Consider the following 17,603-nt stretch of genomic DNA (forward strand, 5'->3'; position numbering starts at 1 on the left):
CTTTGGACTGTCATGAATGTTATAGTAAAGATAAATGCAATAAAAATCTGTGTGCACATTTAACACATAAGCTCTTCCTTTCAAATATTTCTTGGAAACAGAACAATAAAAAGACGAACTGAACATTTGTTTTTCTTAACATTAAATTATAAAAGGGTCAAGATATGATATCATAATAAAAAAAATTTATCTCGTGACAAAAAAGACAATATCAACTAACATTACATATTCGAACATATTCGAACACTGTCGAAAGCAGGCAAAACGATTTATGGATTTTTGAAGATACCTACATACGCCGATATTTACTGAGATTTAGTTGTGGAAATCCTCTATGTTGTCTATTGTCTACATACGGAATAGTCAGTCAAAATTCAGGGGCGGATACAGAACAGGGTGGAAGATTTTGATATAAGCAAAAGAAATACAATGCAAAAATTGTACTAGTTTGAAGATAGGGCCTCATGTGACAAAAAAATGTAATTGATGTGTTTTATAGCTTATCCTATGAGTGGCAATGTACTTTTCGTATATATGTGACTGTGTATACCTTTTTTTGTAGATATTTAGAGGAATATTAAGACTGGTGTATGTGATTGGGGTGGGCCTGGGAGGGGTGTCCCCTCCCGTAGACTAAGAAAATTTTGAAATATGAGGTTGAAATGATGGTATTCTTGACTTTCTTGTGCTGTTTATAGTATCTTTTGGATGGTTTAACATCACATTGTATTTTGTATAGGTTAGTGTTTGAGTTTGAAGGGTCTTTCAAATAGCATGCCGCTGGTGTTCAGTAGTAAGCATTTACAAAATAACAGCACACAAACCAATGTATCTGCGACCGTTGATGAAATTAATTTCAAACACTCGAACAATTTGCTTATCTTAAAAATAGACAATTTTCCTAAATAAAATGTTATTAAATTACTGCCTTTCTATTGTACAAAAAAAATTTCAAACGCTAATATTCAATAAGAATTTATTTTTCTATTTATTCTATCTATTCCATTTTAGATTATGACCAAAGAGGTCAGTACAATTTAAATTTTATTAAAAAAATATAACTGACATAAAAAGTTAATAAAAGCAAATGACCAGTCATTTCATCTTTGTAAAACAAAGTAACCTAGTGATTAAAACGTGATTCCTTTAATATTATCTTTATAAAACTCGCCACCTTTTTAATTTACAAATCATAATTAATTAATCATCAAGTGGCGGCATGGCCGAGTGGTTAACGCGTCGGACTAGTAATCTAATGATCGCTTGCCGTATGGGTTCAAACCCCGTCAGGGGCAAGTCGTTGTTTCCTTGAGCAAGAAACTTTACACTCATTGCTCAGTACTGGTTGGTTCCAGGAACAGATTCGAAAGTGTGTCTATAAGCTTATAGCTTCCTACACAATCGAACTAAAATAAATTCTGTATAAACCAAATCATAATTATTTCTTAATTATAGGGCTTTCCCAAAGAAAATGGAAAAACAAAGTTAACTATGGTGCACTTTGTAATACATCTATTTGCCACTATCTGTGACTATTAATTTCATTAGACCTTGGGAAAGTTATAAACCAATCAATTATGCAATTTAATCATTGAAATCATTCAAGCATGATGTCAGCTTTAAGTAAAGAATCATTAAATACTTAACCAGTAGACTTATTGTCACCAGGTATTGATTTAAACTTTTCATAAGTTAACTTAGACATCATCGGAATAAAATTCGACCGTGACTTGGACAAAGTTGTATTTAACAAACTCCTATAGATATATATCGTTTTGAAGACTCGTTCATTGTAAATAGATTATATTTTTTCAAAGAACATGATGGATGGGCTAAATGGTCGAACTGGGACACATGTTCTGTAACATGTGGTGTAGGTATAGAAAGACGGCATCGTAATTGCTCGAACCCGGTACCAGACAGAAACGGACTTCAATGTTTCGGCGACACACTAGATGATAGAATATGCTTACCGGGTCCATGTGCAAGTAGGTTGATATACACCTTATATTATAGAATATGCTTACCGGGTCAATGTGCAAGTAGGTTTATCTTCACATTAGGTGATAGAATATGCTTACCGGATCCATGCGCAAGTAGGTTTATCTACACATTAGATGATAGAATATGCTTAACGGGTCCATGTGCAAGTAGTTTTATCTAGAAATGCCGGAATATGATAATAACGCAGGAATTTTGCAAATGTAAAGCCGAATATGTGCAAATCTATGAGCTAAAGAGTAAAAGGGTATCGAAATTTATAGTAAATTAAATAAACGAAGAAGCACAAACAGTTGGCAATGACATACTAAAACAAGCATTAAGTAAATTCAAATAAATGTTAACTTTATAAGATTATTCGTAAGAATGATGTATTCAACATTGTTTTGACGGTGACATTAAGAACAATAACGCATTAACAATTTAATTAATTTGATATTCGTTATACAGTATACACTTTCCAAACTACAAGTAACGTGTAATACTTAAAGGAAACAGAAATATGATTCGGGTACTATTTTATGTGATAAATGGCGTTGCTTCTGTGCATCATTCACGAAATCGGCATTATCTTGTTTAATTGTTTTAATCATATTTTATTAGTTTTGGCAATTGTCTAAAAATACTGTATAACAAAAAACAAAAATATAAATATACGTATTTGTATACATTTCGTATAACACGTCGACGAAACACAAAAGTTGCCGTCAAACGCTTGCCAGGTCGTCATTCTCACGGATAAGTTTGGAGACTAAAAACTTTCCTGTGGATATTTTAATGAGGTTCAAAATGTAATGTCTCAGTAACCGTATGCCCATTTCATTTTTTTATTTTGATTTCCTACAAATATATTGGTTTATTTACTTACTGTTATATACGTTTTAAATGAAACTGCACCATTATGTGGTACTTCCGGACAATTCCTGTGTTATTTTAACATTCCTGCGTTACTGGATATACGAGATGAAATATCAGCACGAATATTATCCAAAGGAAATCAAACACTCGTTAAACATTAACTGTACATTTCATTTTACGGGCGGGTTATTGTATTTGCTGATTAAACAAAGTAGATATAACATTTTCTGTATATTTTATGCTGCGTCCAACTATTCATATCATGAGGTTAGTGCCCTCATGCCATTAGACGAGGAAGGTCATTGAATGCTTTTATAGTGACATTCAACAACCAAATATCTGTAAATAACTAAAGGTATACTATTTATTTCAAACACTGTCAGTATATTGTTTAAAGAGAAAGGTATATTAATCAATAAGATTTTCTCTTTAAATTATGTCTGTTATTCAAGATGGTGGTTGGACTGACTGGGGACAATGGAGCACCTGTTCAATGACGTGTGGGGACGGATTAAAGTCTAGATCACGTACCTGCACAAACCCGTCACCATCGCCTCTGGGAAAATATTGTGATGGGGATTCTGTAGAAGATGTTTCTTGTACGAATGTCGGTTGCAGTATGTTTGTGTATATCTATTTGTAAATATTCTTATTCCAAGTCTATACTAGCTCGTACTAAGGTGATTAAGATAGTTAACTTTATGTTAATTTATTTTGTTTTCTTACTAGACACATTACATTAAATGCATTATATAAAACATTTATAATAGTAGCACAATAATGGAAAATAGCTTTCGAAATACCCCTGCGAGCCTCTAATAAACCTCTGCCAAACATTATATCTTGGTTAAAGACTGTTCGCGCGTGTATGCATTAACGAAGAAGAACATATGCATTAAAAGGGGAAAACGCAAACGCTGTTGTTAAATACACGTGAATCAGGTTGTCATGTTTAAATAGCTGACTGCAATGACGACTAAGTAATTTCACTGACAATTAAATGTTATCACAGTAGCGTGTTAAATGTTTTACGTGCCCAATATCTTTATAATTATGAAAAACAAATAATGAAACATGGATAATGCTGTCTGAACAAAATAAAAAAGTTGCAGATTTTGATAACACGTAGAAAGCCTTCATTAACAAATCATACTGCTTAATATTTAATTGCAAACCTTTGTATCATCGTAACAAAATGTTTTTAATCATAATTGGTGGAGTAATTCGGTATAAATAATGAGTCGGTGATTTTAGATTGTGAGTTGCATTTTTGAAAAGACTAAAATGTCAGTGGAAACGAACGTACTAGACAATTTAAAGCACATTAATTGTTCTTATTAAAATTATTTTGCCGCTCTTCTCATTATTTATCACTTTCAAAGGATTCACGTGTTTCTAGGGCTATATAGTGCAACAATAATTAAAATTATCAAAGTTATTCATACTCTTCAATAGATAATATTTTTATATTTTAAATTTTGTTTCATAGGTCCAAACATAGTATTTAAAGCTCAGGATGTAACAAACAAAAATCCTGGCGATGGAGGCACTATAATATTTGGCTCTACATTTGTTAATGAAGGGAATGCTTATAATACATCTACTGGAATCTTCACTGCGCCTGTAAACGGAACGTACTCATTTAGTTTACAATTGTGTTCACTCATGAACAACTATTTCCTCACGGCTATCATGATAGATGGGACAACATATGCTACCTTATATGTTTATGATAAAGATGCGTACCCATGTGATAGTACAGACACGGTTGCTGTTTTACATGAACATTCAAAAGTATTTGTTAAATGCACTCATCGTTGTCTCAATGCTGTATTTGAAGATAACTTTCATATGAACTCTTTCTCTGGATATCTGGTTCACCAATAAACTAATATTTTGGTCACTTTTGTTTTCTATACTTACTTGTATATGATAAAGATGTGTATCCATGTAATAGTGAAGATACACTTGCTGTTTTACATGAACATTCAAAAGTACTGTATTCCTAGAAACTTTCACAGAGGCAATATTTCGCGTTTTCGCGGAGGGTTTGTTAAATGCACTTGTGGTTGTACTACCAGTGTTATATATGAAGATATAGTCTATATGAAGTCGTTCTCTCTTTGGTGTCATTATTTCAAGATGCAATTATTATTATGCTTTTGTTACACGCCGCTTGCAAGCGGCATTTGTCCATACAGCAATGGGGGACAATTTTAGACTTGATTTTGTGTATTTTTTTTGTTTAAACAAAATCCCACTGTTCTCAAATTATCTAATAAAAATAGCTTTTCTGATGTACAACATGTCACGGAGCTTTAAGGCATTTGAATAAACGTCTAACTGAAATGATAATGCCATGTTTGAATATCATATTCTTTTTATCATTATCTAATATTATCTACATAACAAATAACGTGCCAATGAGCCAGTCTATAGTCGATCGTTCTGACACTTAACCGTTGAAAGAGGTTACGATTGAGGCAGTGTCACGTACTTCGTTTGCTCCGCCTCTGCTGAAGTTCGGCTCCGCCTTAAATTGTCGCAAAATTTAAAATGATGCTCCGTATGCTAGCATTTAGTCTTCGTTGACGGGGCAGGAAAACTTTGATCAATATCACTTGTCGAATCACTAAATTACAAGTCACAAAGCCTAAACCACGCCCATTATCCAGAGAGGCGGTTCTTCCGCAACCGTAAAACCAGTAAAGGGAGATCACTGCAGAGTTCATCCTCAAAATCATTCGAACATTATGCAATTCGAACCAATATTTTTATGGATATATTCTCGGCACATATTGTCTTGAATTCATTTTAAGTATACCAATCATTTCAATTTTACTTGTTATCCAATTTATTTTGTTTCGACCAGACGTTTCAATCTTTCAGGAAAACATTTTAGAATTTCAGACATGGCATTACTTTGTGAATTTATGCATTAGGTTCTACTTTTTCACAAAAATATGCAACCTTATTAATAAACAACGAGCACATACCAAGAACATGGAGAAAAATTAATTTGTGCTTCGGATATTCAACTGTAATAGAGAACGATTTTCAATGCTGATTGACTGTTCACTTAATTTGGCGGCGTCTTTGATGTGTAGCATCAACATTTAACTTGTTTCTTCATATATAAGACTAGTCTTAAGTATATGGTAAATCTGTAGCTCTGTCCTTTTATTTTGTCATTCTTCTTCTTTAAATTCGCATTTATTCAGAGCATAATTTAAGCAGCAATTATGCTAAGGGTTACTGCAAAAGGAATAAATAATTTGATTGTTGATTTTTTTCTCATTTTTTTATTTGTAATTGATCTCTTTTTATGATTTCCTTTCGTATTGAAAAGTTGGTCTCACATTGCTCAAGCTTATAACTTCAAAGCTTACAGAAAATAAGAATAAACAGATATGTTTCAGACCAGCGTTATACATGTACCCCTTATCTGCCGGGTGCGACCAAATCTGCTTGGTTTCCCTGAGAGCGACCAGATCTGCTTGGTATTTCTGAGAGCAACCACATCTGCTTCGTATTTCTGAAAGCGACCAAATCAGCTTGGTATTGCTGAGAGCAACTAAATCTGCTTGGTATTACTAAGTGCGACCACATCTGCGTGGTATTGCCGAGAGCAACCAAATCTGCTTGGTATTTCTGAGAGCTACCAAATCTGCTTGGTATTGCTGATAGCGATTAAATCTGCTAAGTATTGCTGAGATCGACCATATCTGCTTGGTATTCTGAGAGCAACCACATCTGCTTGGTATGTCTGAAAGCGACCAAATCTGCTCGGTTTCGCTGACAGCAACCAAATCTGCTTGGTATTATTGAGAGCAACCAAATCTGCTTGGTATTGCTAAGAGCAACCAAATCTGCTTGGTAATGCTGAGAGCGACCAAATCTGCTTGGTATTACTTAGTGCGACCACATCTGCTTGGTATTGCTAAGAGCGACCAAATCTGCTTGTATTTCTGAAAGCCAGCAAATCTGCTTGAAATTGCTGACAGCGACTAAATCTGCTTGGTATTACTTAGTGCGAGCACATCTGCTTGGTATTGCTGAGAGCGACCATATCTACTTGGTATTTCTAAGAGAGACCACATTTGCTTGGTATTGACGAGAGCGACCACATCTGCTAGGTATTGTTGACAGCGACCAAATCTGCTTAGTATCAGAACAGATGACGAGTTTTAATAATAAAAGTGTTGAAAGGTTAAGTTGCATATACCAACAGTGTTTATGAAATCAAATCCCTGACATTTCTATTGAATCAATTACATGGGGTTTGTTGTTGTTGTTTCAATAAAGTAATCCTACCATTTAATCAAACATTACAAACCCTTCTTTTTTCTTCTACTTTTATTTTATCAGATGAAACATATCATATTTGCCTTTATTTGGTAATATCAAAAAGTATAGATTGAAAAGATAGGAAAATAAGAACATAAGAAGTGGATAGGCAAAGTAATATTGGTTTTGTTATATACACTACTGCTACATTATGCTCATTTTGTCGTTGTCAAGATTAGCTCAATTGTTATAAATTTAGAATGATTGGCTATTATAATAGTCATTGATCACAAATCTTGATAAGATAATGGTTAGGATAAAAAGAATCAAAATTGCCTAAAATGTAAAAAGAGTGTCCCGTTTTTTTTTACAAATTGAACGTTACTGGATACTTATGTAATATTTCGCGAGTCAGGTGGGTTGTTTATAATTTTTGCCAAATAGAATACAAAAGTATAGCAAAATATGAAAGTTGTTTTTTACTTTCACCTATGCACTCAATATTTACCCTATGGATGGGCAAAATGTCGGTGTTCAATCCAATTTCCGGTAAAGGATTTCTCTCACAGATTTGTATAAAACTTCTGTTACAACCATCATCATGCCATGCATGAAAAATGTACCCGAGACTCCTACAGTATAAAAATAAAGCCTCATTCTGTATTGCCTTCATTGCTGCACTGGCGCCTTGATTATCTTGTGATTTGGTTGTCTATGTTTTGTCGCTCTCTTGCTCTAGTCCACCGTCTTCTAATTCTGCATTGCTATGAACTGTTGGTTGATGGTGATTAGGGGTGGAATTTTCGTCTACGGCTTCCGTTACAGTGCCATGGTTATGCTGGTGCCCCGCGCCTAACCAAAATCCGTAACTGGAAGTCGGAGAAGGCAAAATGTTACTGATCGACGCCATCTTTGTGTCAGTACTTTTAGTTGTTTGTGGCAGTGAATGCATTTCATGTTCTTTTATATCTGGATTAATGAAAAAGCCCTACCGGATTTTAACGCAGGCTGTGTAACACCATCTGTTCTTGATTTGTCGTCTGCAAGAGAAATGGGATCTCTTAAGGCCGACAAAATTGAAACTGTTGCAGGTTTGGTTTGATTGAGCTTATTCATGGCCAGAAATAAAAGATGCAAGTTACCGTCCCTGTCCCTGGTACTGGCTTGACATAAAAAAGGTAAAATATTGAAATTAGAATCATCTGCAGATGTGTTCATGCGGCAGTTATCATTGAACCTTCAATGTGAAAAATTCGTACCTTCCAGCAAAAGCGGTGTATGGTCACCAAGAATTTGAATTCATGTACCATAAACGAGATAACGAAAGGCGACATTAAATGAACTGGAATTTGAAAACATGATCAGCTGTGTAAAGAAGCTTGTATAAATTAAAGGATATACAATACATCAGAAAAAAGTTAATTATTGTAAAACTTACATTGTGGCGTATGGTCAGTATGTTCATCTTGCCCATCCTCGAAAGGGTCCCCAAGAAAACCTAAGTCGCGAGCAAGCATTTCATGTTCGGCAATACAACATCCTGTCAAAATTAATATCTACCAAATTATGGATTTCAGACTTTTAAAATAATTTTATCTTGCATTTTCTGGTACATGAAAAACTATTGCTCAACTTTTCGCTGTTGAAAATGTTCACAATTTCTCTCATATATTCGATATTCACTAAAATATACTTTCTTTTTTTTCCATTATGCAGCAAACAACATTAATTCAAGGTCAATTGTGGAGAAAGATTTTAGCTTGGACCACGCTTAAAGGACTCGAAACCACGATCCTCATCGCAGAAAAGTTAACACATTAAGTAATTTCATTTCCACAATCTCTTTAGTTTAAACTACCAAAGCTTTTTATTTCAAACTACTAACAATTGTTTTCCATTCAGACATGCTATTTAGTCTAGACTACCAATAATTGTAATTCATTTTCACAAGATATTTTATTCTAATCAACCAATGATTGTTTTTCATTTAAACAAGTTTTTTATTTAAAAAAAAATACTTTAATGTTCATTCATTTTCACTTTCGTAGAAGATTTTAACCTACCTATATATCTGTTTATTTGGGTATTTATGAATTCTTGAACATTTTTCGTCTCCTTGCTATCATTAACAAGGGAGACTGCGTCCAAATCCGCGCAATATTCCTGTAAATAAAGAGAAATGAATTGAAAATAAAGATAACACATAATTATGAGTCGTCTACCTTTTTCTTACTCCCAGAGATACGAGATCAATGTCACGTGGGTAGAAGCCCTTTGACAAATAGAAGATATGCAATTCCTTGCATATCGGACTGGTCTAAAAACCTATGTCGGAAATTTCATCTCACATAGGAAAGCCAAGATACCGCCATAATGGACATGTACCCTCGGACCGGGTACCCTGATCCGAACAGCAACGTATAACAGATATTGTTAATGTACCATGACATGGCTTCTATTAACCCTAAACCTGTTGAATGTGTGGTATTGATTTGTCCTGTTTTGAATCTGGAAAATTCTATTCAATGTTAAAGGGATTTCAATATAAAAATACAAAAATGTTACCAAACAGTAAAGAGCTTACATGTATAAAGGCCGCGCTTACGTACAAAACTTGTCTGGCTTTATACTCGTGGCAAACTTACCTTTGCGTCTGAACTATGCACAGGCGTGGAGCTGTACATGTACCACTTCCGGCTATAAAATGTCCAGTTGGCAGGGCAAAAAGTATCTAAGAATGTAAGAAAATAAATAAATACCTGAAGTAATATAACTATTTTTTAAACCTGCACACGTGTAATTTTGTGCGTAAATTGTCAAAACAAGTTCATTTTCAAAAAATTCAATGTGTTTAGTCATGTGATAAAACAATGCGTTTATTCATTTGCTAAAACAATGCGTTTAGTTATGTGATTTTTTTTAAAAATGCGCTTAGTCATTTGATGAAACAATGCGCTTAGTTGTGTGATGAAACGATGCATTTAGTCATATGATAAAACAGTGCGTTTAATTCTGTGATAAAACAATGCGTTTAGTCATTTGTTAAAACAATGCGTTTAGTTATGTGATAAATTTAAAAACAAATGCGCTTAGTCATTTGATGAAACAATGCGTTTAATAATGCGATAAATCCATGCGTTTAGTAATGTGATAAAACAGTGCGTTTTGTAATGTGATAAAACAGTGCGTTTAGTCACTTGATAAAACAATGCGCTAAGTCATGTTATAAAACAATGCGCTTAGTCATGTTATAAAACAATGCGCTTAGTCATGTTGTAAAACAATGCGTTTAGTAATGTGGTTAAAAAAATAATAATTTAAGCCATGTGATCAAACATAATCTCACACTCGTGGCTATGTAATACAACAAAGAAACTTTCATTAAACAAGTTCAATAAATTGTTAGAATCCAAACCTTTTATATAAAAACATATTTGAAATATTCAGATATATTTAAGTTACCTTTGACAGAAACTTGGCCGGGTACATTTTCTTGTACTAAAAAAGTGGTATCCTCGTCTATGGAAGGCAATAGCTATTCTCGTGTTATGAACACTGCAATATTGTGTGAATAATTGTTAGGATAAAATTAACACAGAAATATTTGAAACAGTTACTAGTATTTGTGCTTTGGACAAAACTGCACGCCTTCCATGACTGTCAAATAAAACAAAAGCTTATTTAACAACTCTTGCTAAGTGTTTTAAATAAGCTAATGGTTAAAATATACTAATTATATCACTTTTTGATGTTATTGGATATAAAAGTATAATTCTTAATACATGTATGTCTTACAGTAGATGCGTGTAAGTATTTACTCAAAACAAACGCATTCTTTTCTCTTACGTCATATTCAGCAGTTGTTTTTTTTTGTATTTTTTTTTCTTCATTTAGAGTTTGAAATTACTTTTTGTCCAAAAGGATTGCTGTATTACACATGAATCGTAACACATTGACTTTGGTAAATCGGCTCGCTATTAAACAGTTTAGTTAATCGCCAATCTTATAAAATAATTGCAAATGGCGACTATGGCGACCGACAGCGTGAGCTTTGCAGCGAGAGATGTTCCTCTTTTCAAAATGAATGATTAAGCTGTAATTGGCAGTTAAGGAATCATCTATCTACGATATATCGTATATGTTGAATTATTTCTAGTTTTTTTCAGAACATTGTTTTACCACATTTATTTCTACTTTTAAAATTAAAGGAAAGGACATATTATATAAGTGTCAATTCGTGACTTTTGCACACTTATAACTTCACATTTTATTGAATAACATAAGGATGAAGATTTTCGTGTGACATGATTTTAATGGATCTTTAAATGTCTTATCTACAGTGAACCATTAGATAGGTCATATATTTCTGACAGGCAAATATTTGCGGTCTTAAATTACTTTTTTCTTTTAAGGATGGGAAACTTAAGGTGTTCACTAAGAATCTATTTTGTTACAATTGTTATTTCAATAGATATGAATGATATGCTGGCTGTGGTTTAAAATACATTTAACTCATTCTATATGCTGATGATATGTAATTGTTCTTTGCATGGAAAAATAGATCCTTGTTTAGAAGGGAAGGGTTGCTTTTATTTCTGAAAAATTGCCTGACAGGTTAACATCATTTTCAATAGATAATCTCTTCAATTAGGAAAATAAGAGTCAATATCATTTTGATCAATACAAAGTTAGGCTCATTTGTCAATGCCAGTGGTAATTAAACTGTAAAACAGTCATATTCTAAATGTATTTATTTCCTAATTCGCTTTCGCTCAAACGGAAATAAATCATTTATCCCTTATTCTACAGAAACTAAGAAAATATAACACAAACACATATGTAGAATCAGTCATTCACAATGCATTTATTCTATTTAACATTTAATATTTAAACATCAATATAATATATCGAAATATAACACATAATCGTATCCAGTACATACATAACCATAATAATGAATCTGAAAATTCTCAAAATAGATCTTATAATTTAATTAATTAATTAATTCAAATTGATAAGAGAAAAATTACCCAAATAATAAGAAACACTGTACAATTTAATTATCAATCTAACTAACCTAAAAATGTTTCTTATAAAACTGAAATGAATATGATCGGGTGGGGGAGGGGGGGATCAAACTAGTAAACGTGATTGACTATTCAATGCAATGTGAAGACCTCGAATGATTAACTTTAGCGAACCGCTAGCTTATATATCAACACAGCACGTAAATTTCGTGCAAATAACAACGTGTAGAAACAAGGATAAATACATTTATTTCCTAATTCGCTTTCGCTCAAACGGAAATAAATCATTTATCCCTTATTCTACAGAAACTAAGAAAAATATAACACAAACACATATGTAGAATCAGTCATTCACATTGCATTTATGATCGAATTAACAAAGAACGGGCAAATGGGGCAAAAATTAACAATAAAAACTAATATTACTCAAACAATTGAAAAACGAAATTACAATCCTAAACATTTACTAACTAAAAGTCGTTTATCAATGTCATCCTTAACATAAGAGTCCTTAGCCTTTTCACTTTTCCAACGTCCATGACGTTTAAATAACCTATCTGACACTCCAGCATTGGCAGCAGCTGAAGCGCCACCTGATCTCAGACTATGCAATCCAAATTTTGATTTGTCCAAACCGATATGCTCAAACATATCTAAAATAAGTTCACGAGCTCTAGTGTAAGACAATGGAGAAGTACCTCTTAATTTATAACAATTAGAACTCTTGAAAAAAGTAACAGAACGAAATATAAAATCATTTGAGTTTTCATCAATGTTTGCCATAGTTAAATAACGCAATAACATGTTAACAGGACAAGTTACATTTCCAGTCTTTGCTATTAAACACCAACTTCCATCTCGATAAATGTCTGTTTTACTGTGATCAATAAACAATGCAATATGATCAGTCTTAAAAAGAATATCAGAACGCTTAATATTTATCAGTTCAGAAAATCTTAGAAAACCAGCGTAAGCGTAAACAGGTTCTTTCCTAGAAACACGATGTCCCAGAATTCTATGAGCAGCCTCCCTGACTGATTTCACTAAAAAGGATGAACACGGATTATTTAAATTTCCTGCTAAATCATTAGCCCATTTCATACCATAAAATGCTTCATCCACAGTAGATGGAGAATTACAACTTTGTATTAAAGACACTAAATATAAAGAAAAATCCACATCATTGGCAGGGAAAACGACCAAACCATGCTGTCTGGCCCATTTACTCCAACTGTTGTAGGATCTCTGGTATTTTTTACTCGTATTACAGGCTTTTGATGAAAGAGCGACTTCCGGAAGTGAAGCAGCCAGGGAGGATAACTCTGGATCACCGTACACTTTATTACTCAATCGGTTCATTATTAAATCTGAAAAATGTATAATAAATTCAATCGTTAAAAAACTGATCAAATAAGAATTAAGTAAGAAAAGCATAAAAACATAAAACATTAACAGGCCTGCCAGACCACTTATTTACAAAATATCTTTAAATTTTTGCCTGGGCCAAATTACCCTAAATTAATCACATTAGATACGTCTAAGTTCTACTTAAACATAAAATACAAATCGTGTCAAAAGGCTACAATAACTCATTTGTCCTGGCCAAGTGGCCCTGGACTATACATATCTTATAAGAACAGGTCAAGTGACCCTTGACTGAATGAAAATTTACACACGCTAGCCCTGGCCAAGTGGCCCTGGACTCTATCTTAAATAAAAACAATGCCATGGTCCAGTGACCCTTGACTAAATGGAACATTTTTCGTACACTAGCCCTGGCCAAGTGGCCCTGGACTGAACATATCTTAAAGAAAAAACAATGCAAACTAACGTACACAAGTCCTGGCCAAGTGGCCCTGGACTTAAATTAAAATCTATGTGCAAATACAAAATGACAAATAACTAATACACAAGACCTAAACAAAAAGGCCCTCATAAATCACTTCCGGAAAATTAACAAATGCATGGAATGAAAAGAAACTTCAACAACATTCATAAATGTCAAACTTGAATATCAGACATTTAAAATACAAATAATTTAGCAACAATCTAATCTCACGGCTAAAACCTTGCTTGTGAACTTTTTTGAACCAAAGATTGTATTTTTGTTTTTATATTGAATAAAAATATCTTGACCAGCTTTAAATTCGAGCACTTCTAAAATCATAGATTGCTTAATACTAGTATTGCCGAAAAGTAACGGCCAAAAGGCTGCAGAGGGCCAATTCGGAACTATCAAAGTTCCAACAGCCCCGCAAGAAACCAGGTAATTTATAACTCTCGGTACCAAATTTACCGGCGGAACTAACCAATTATTTTCTTCAGCCCAAGATACTGAAAAGGCATCAACATTTTCAGTCCCTGGTACCCAAAACTTAGAATTAAATCTAGGAGATCTTTTATTATAATGATTAGCAAACCGGTCAACTGTATGGGGACCCCACAGACTATCTAAAAAATTAAAAAAGTCCTCGGAAACTCCCCAATCATCCCAATCAAAAACTTTACTGATTGCGTCGGCAACAGAATTTTCTTTCCTAGGAACCCACTGCAAACAAAGGGAGATGTTACCTTCAAGGCATAATTTGAAAATTTCCAACGCAATAGCATGTAATTTAGGTTTCATACTACCACTATCAATTATAACGACACAATTTTGATTGTCCGTGCACCAACGAACACAGTGACCTTTCAAACGGCTGAAAAAAGATCGTACGGCAAAATTGATAGCAGTTAATTCCCGCCAAGTAGAACTTTCAGACTTTTCGGATTCCGACCAATTTATATGACAGATTTCGTCGGGGAAACCTTTAATTATAGCCCCGGCGGCATAAGAGCTAGCATCCGAAAAAATAGTTATTGTGTGAGACAAGTTACTAAATACAGGCCGTACTGGATTATAACCTAAATTTCTCATCCAAAATTCAAATTCATATAAACATCCGCTATCATGACTTAAATTTAAGTTCGAATCCCAACTTTGTCTAGCTTCTATAGCCATTTGTAAATTTTTAGTCATGAGTTTACATACATTGCCTAAAACCGGAATCATCGACACAATTTTCCCAGTTACACGTGCGATTTCCCTAGCGGTCAGAGACGTCAAATGTGATAAACAATAGGAAATAGCTTCTCTCGTGCTATTCAGTCTTCTTTCAGAAATACCTAAAGAATTATTAGATAAATTCCAAACTAAACCAAGCCATTCCAAAGTTTGAACAGGGATAAAAATTGATTTTTCTAAATTCAAAATAAAACCTGCTTGTAAAATAACAGATTTAACAAAATGAGCATCCTGAAGAGTTAACTCATACTTTTTATTAACCCCCCATCCATCATCTAGAAAAAGCACTAAACGAACTCCATTTTCCCTGACGTATTTAACTACAGCTCTTAAACATTTCGAAAAAACGAATGGAGCAGAAGTAAGACCAAACGGCAATACAGTAAAAACAAAATACTTTTTCTTGCCTTTAATATTCCAAGAAAATCCCAGAAAACTTTGATGTAAAGGTGAAATATCTATATGATGATAAGCGGATTTTATGTCAAATTTAAACATATAACCATCTTTAAAAAGCATTTCAAAAGCTACTTTCCAGTCTTCAAACTTAAAATGTTCCTTCCAAATAAACTTATTTAAATGACTTAGATCAAGAATCAACCTTTTCTTGCCAGTGCTATTTATAGCAACAGAAAGGGGATTAACAACATAGGGTTTAAAAGGCACTTCTAAAATGCATCCCGCATTAAGCAAATCTAAAACAGCATCCGTTACAAAATCGGAATTTGAAATAACAGATTTGTTATTACGTAAAACGTAACTCAAAGGTGTTTCTAAAAATGGAATCTTATACCCAAATTCTATAATATCAAGAACGAAATCATGGGCCTTTAAAGTATTCTTCCAAAATTGTACATTTTTACAAAGTCTGCCTTTGACGGAAGGCTGAGCAATTACATTATCGGACAAGTTTGATAATGTGTATTCAAAAAACTTGCTATGAAAAAGTAAAGTTTTACAAACAGCATGTTCAAAATCAGTGAAAAAATACTCATCATTTATCTTCTGTTGACTCCCTGCCTTGATGCTTGACGACTTGAGAGGGAAAGTCTCCACCTTTTTGCCACGAGAGTCCGCTGAATCCACGTGTAGTAGGGTTTGTACTTGGGGCCTGCATTTTGCTTGGGCAATCTGGTCGGGTGTGTCCAATCCCGCCGCATGCGAAACATTGGATGAAGGAAGAATTTCGTCGAAACTGACGAAAAGAACTTGGTGTAGTCGAATTACCCGGAAGTACTGCTGCACCGAGTTGACTGTCCATACAAGAAGAAACAAGACCAGAAGTGAACGAAGCGCTCGAGTTAGGCTTTTTGGTCGGGCGTGGTTTCTTCTTCTCAAGAGCCCGTTTTTCCGCTCGACGGAGCTTCTTGTCATCCTCGCTATCGCTGGCAAGTTCGTCTGATAAATACTCGTTCACTGTATCCCAACCAGCGGGTGACTTGTCTGCAATTTTTATGAGCTTGTTGCGCCGACTCAGTTTTTTACGAATGTCACAGAGGCTGTCCAAAACAGACTGACGCCTTTCACCTTTCTTGAGCAAGTCTGAAGTTAATTCTAAATCTTGAATCAAGTCAGAATTGAATGTATGTTGACGCTGATTCCCTTTATACTTGAACGTGTAAGAACTGCAATCTCCTCGAAAACGTTTAAAAGTTTCGATTGAAGAAGTATGCACTTCGTCTCTTAAATCTCTCTTTAGCGAATTAAATTGCTGGTCAAAGTAATTTCTCATCAAATCAAAAGACTGTGAAACAACATCGTCTCTAGAATTATCCGAATTATCTCTGCAAATATAACCACGTGGTCGCTCGTCTTGCAGTTCTTCGTTATCAGCCATTGATATCAAACTTGTAAACGTGATTGACTATTCAATGCAATGTGAAGACCTCGAATGATTAACTTTAGCGAACCGCTAGCTTATATATCAACACAGCACGTAAATTTCGTGCAAATAACAACGTGTAGAAACAAGGATAAATACATTTATTATAGATGTATGGTTAAATAAGTTGTATCACAGTTTAGCATGATTATTTCGTGCTCACTGAACATGAAGTGTGTATATACTTGACAGATAGATATATACACCACTCGAGAACTTTGCATTGTATTGTACAGGTCGTATTGTGGTTTGCGTATCTCTAAGAAAAGAATGCACGTCGTAGATAATGGGCAAGATTTTAATGACGAAAGAGGAACATTTACCTTTCATGAAATTATTTTTAAGTGACATTGGCCTGTCGAACATGTGCCGGTTTTTTTTTTTTTTTTTGTAAAAGAATGATGAACACTCTGGTGTTCTACAATAACTCAAGAAATTGTATTAGATAACTCATCATGTTAGTCGACAAGTCACGTGCTTGTTG

The 17,603-nt window shown here is 34.0% G+C and overlaps 2 protein-coding genes across 2 annotated transcripts; one reads left to right on the top strand and one right to left on the bottom strand.

Moving 5' to 3' along the window:
- LOC132731269 (cerebellin-2-like) lies at positions 1-4,751 on the top strand. Its single transcript, XM_060717426.1, has 4 exons — positions 1-66; positions 1,818-1,988; positions 3,312-3,476; positions 4,349-4,751. The coding sequence occupies exons 3-4, from the start codon at positions 3,353-3,355 to the stop codon at positions 4,744-4,746; spliced, it is 522 nt and encodes a 173-aa protein (XP_060573409.1). The 5' UTR covers positions 1-66; positions 1,818-1,988; positions 3,312-3,352; the 3' UTR covers positions 4,747-4,751.
- Positions 4,752-13,159: 8,408 nt separating this feature from the next.
- Positions 13,160-17,225, bottom strand: LOC132731267 (uncharacterized). The gene is made up of 2 exons (XM_060717425.1): positions 16,229-17,225; positions 13,160-13,540 (listed from the first exon to the last, which is right to left on the bottom strand). Exon 1 carries the CDS (start codon positions 17,072-17,074, stop codon positions 16,232-16,234), a length of 843 nt encoding a protein of 280 aa, XP_060573408.1. The 5' UTR covers positions 17,075-17,225; the 3' UTR covers positions 13,160-13,540; positions 16,229-16,231.
- Positions 17,226-17,603: the final 378 nt, after the last annotated feature.

The sequence above is a fragment of the Ruditapes philippinarum genome, unplaced genomic scaffold (genome assembly GCF_026571515.1).
Source record: "Ruditapes philippinarum isolate M1 unplaced genomic scaffold, ASM2657151v2 ctg10404_1_1_1_1, whole genome shotgun sequence".
NCBI lineage: Eukaryota > Metazoa > Mollusca > Bivalvia > Venerida > Veneridae > Ruditapes > Ruditapes philippinarum.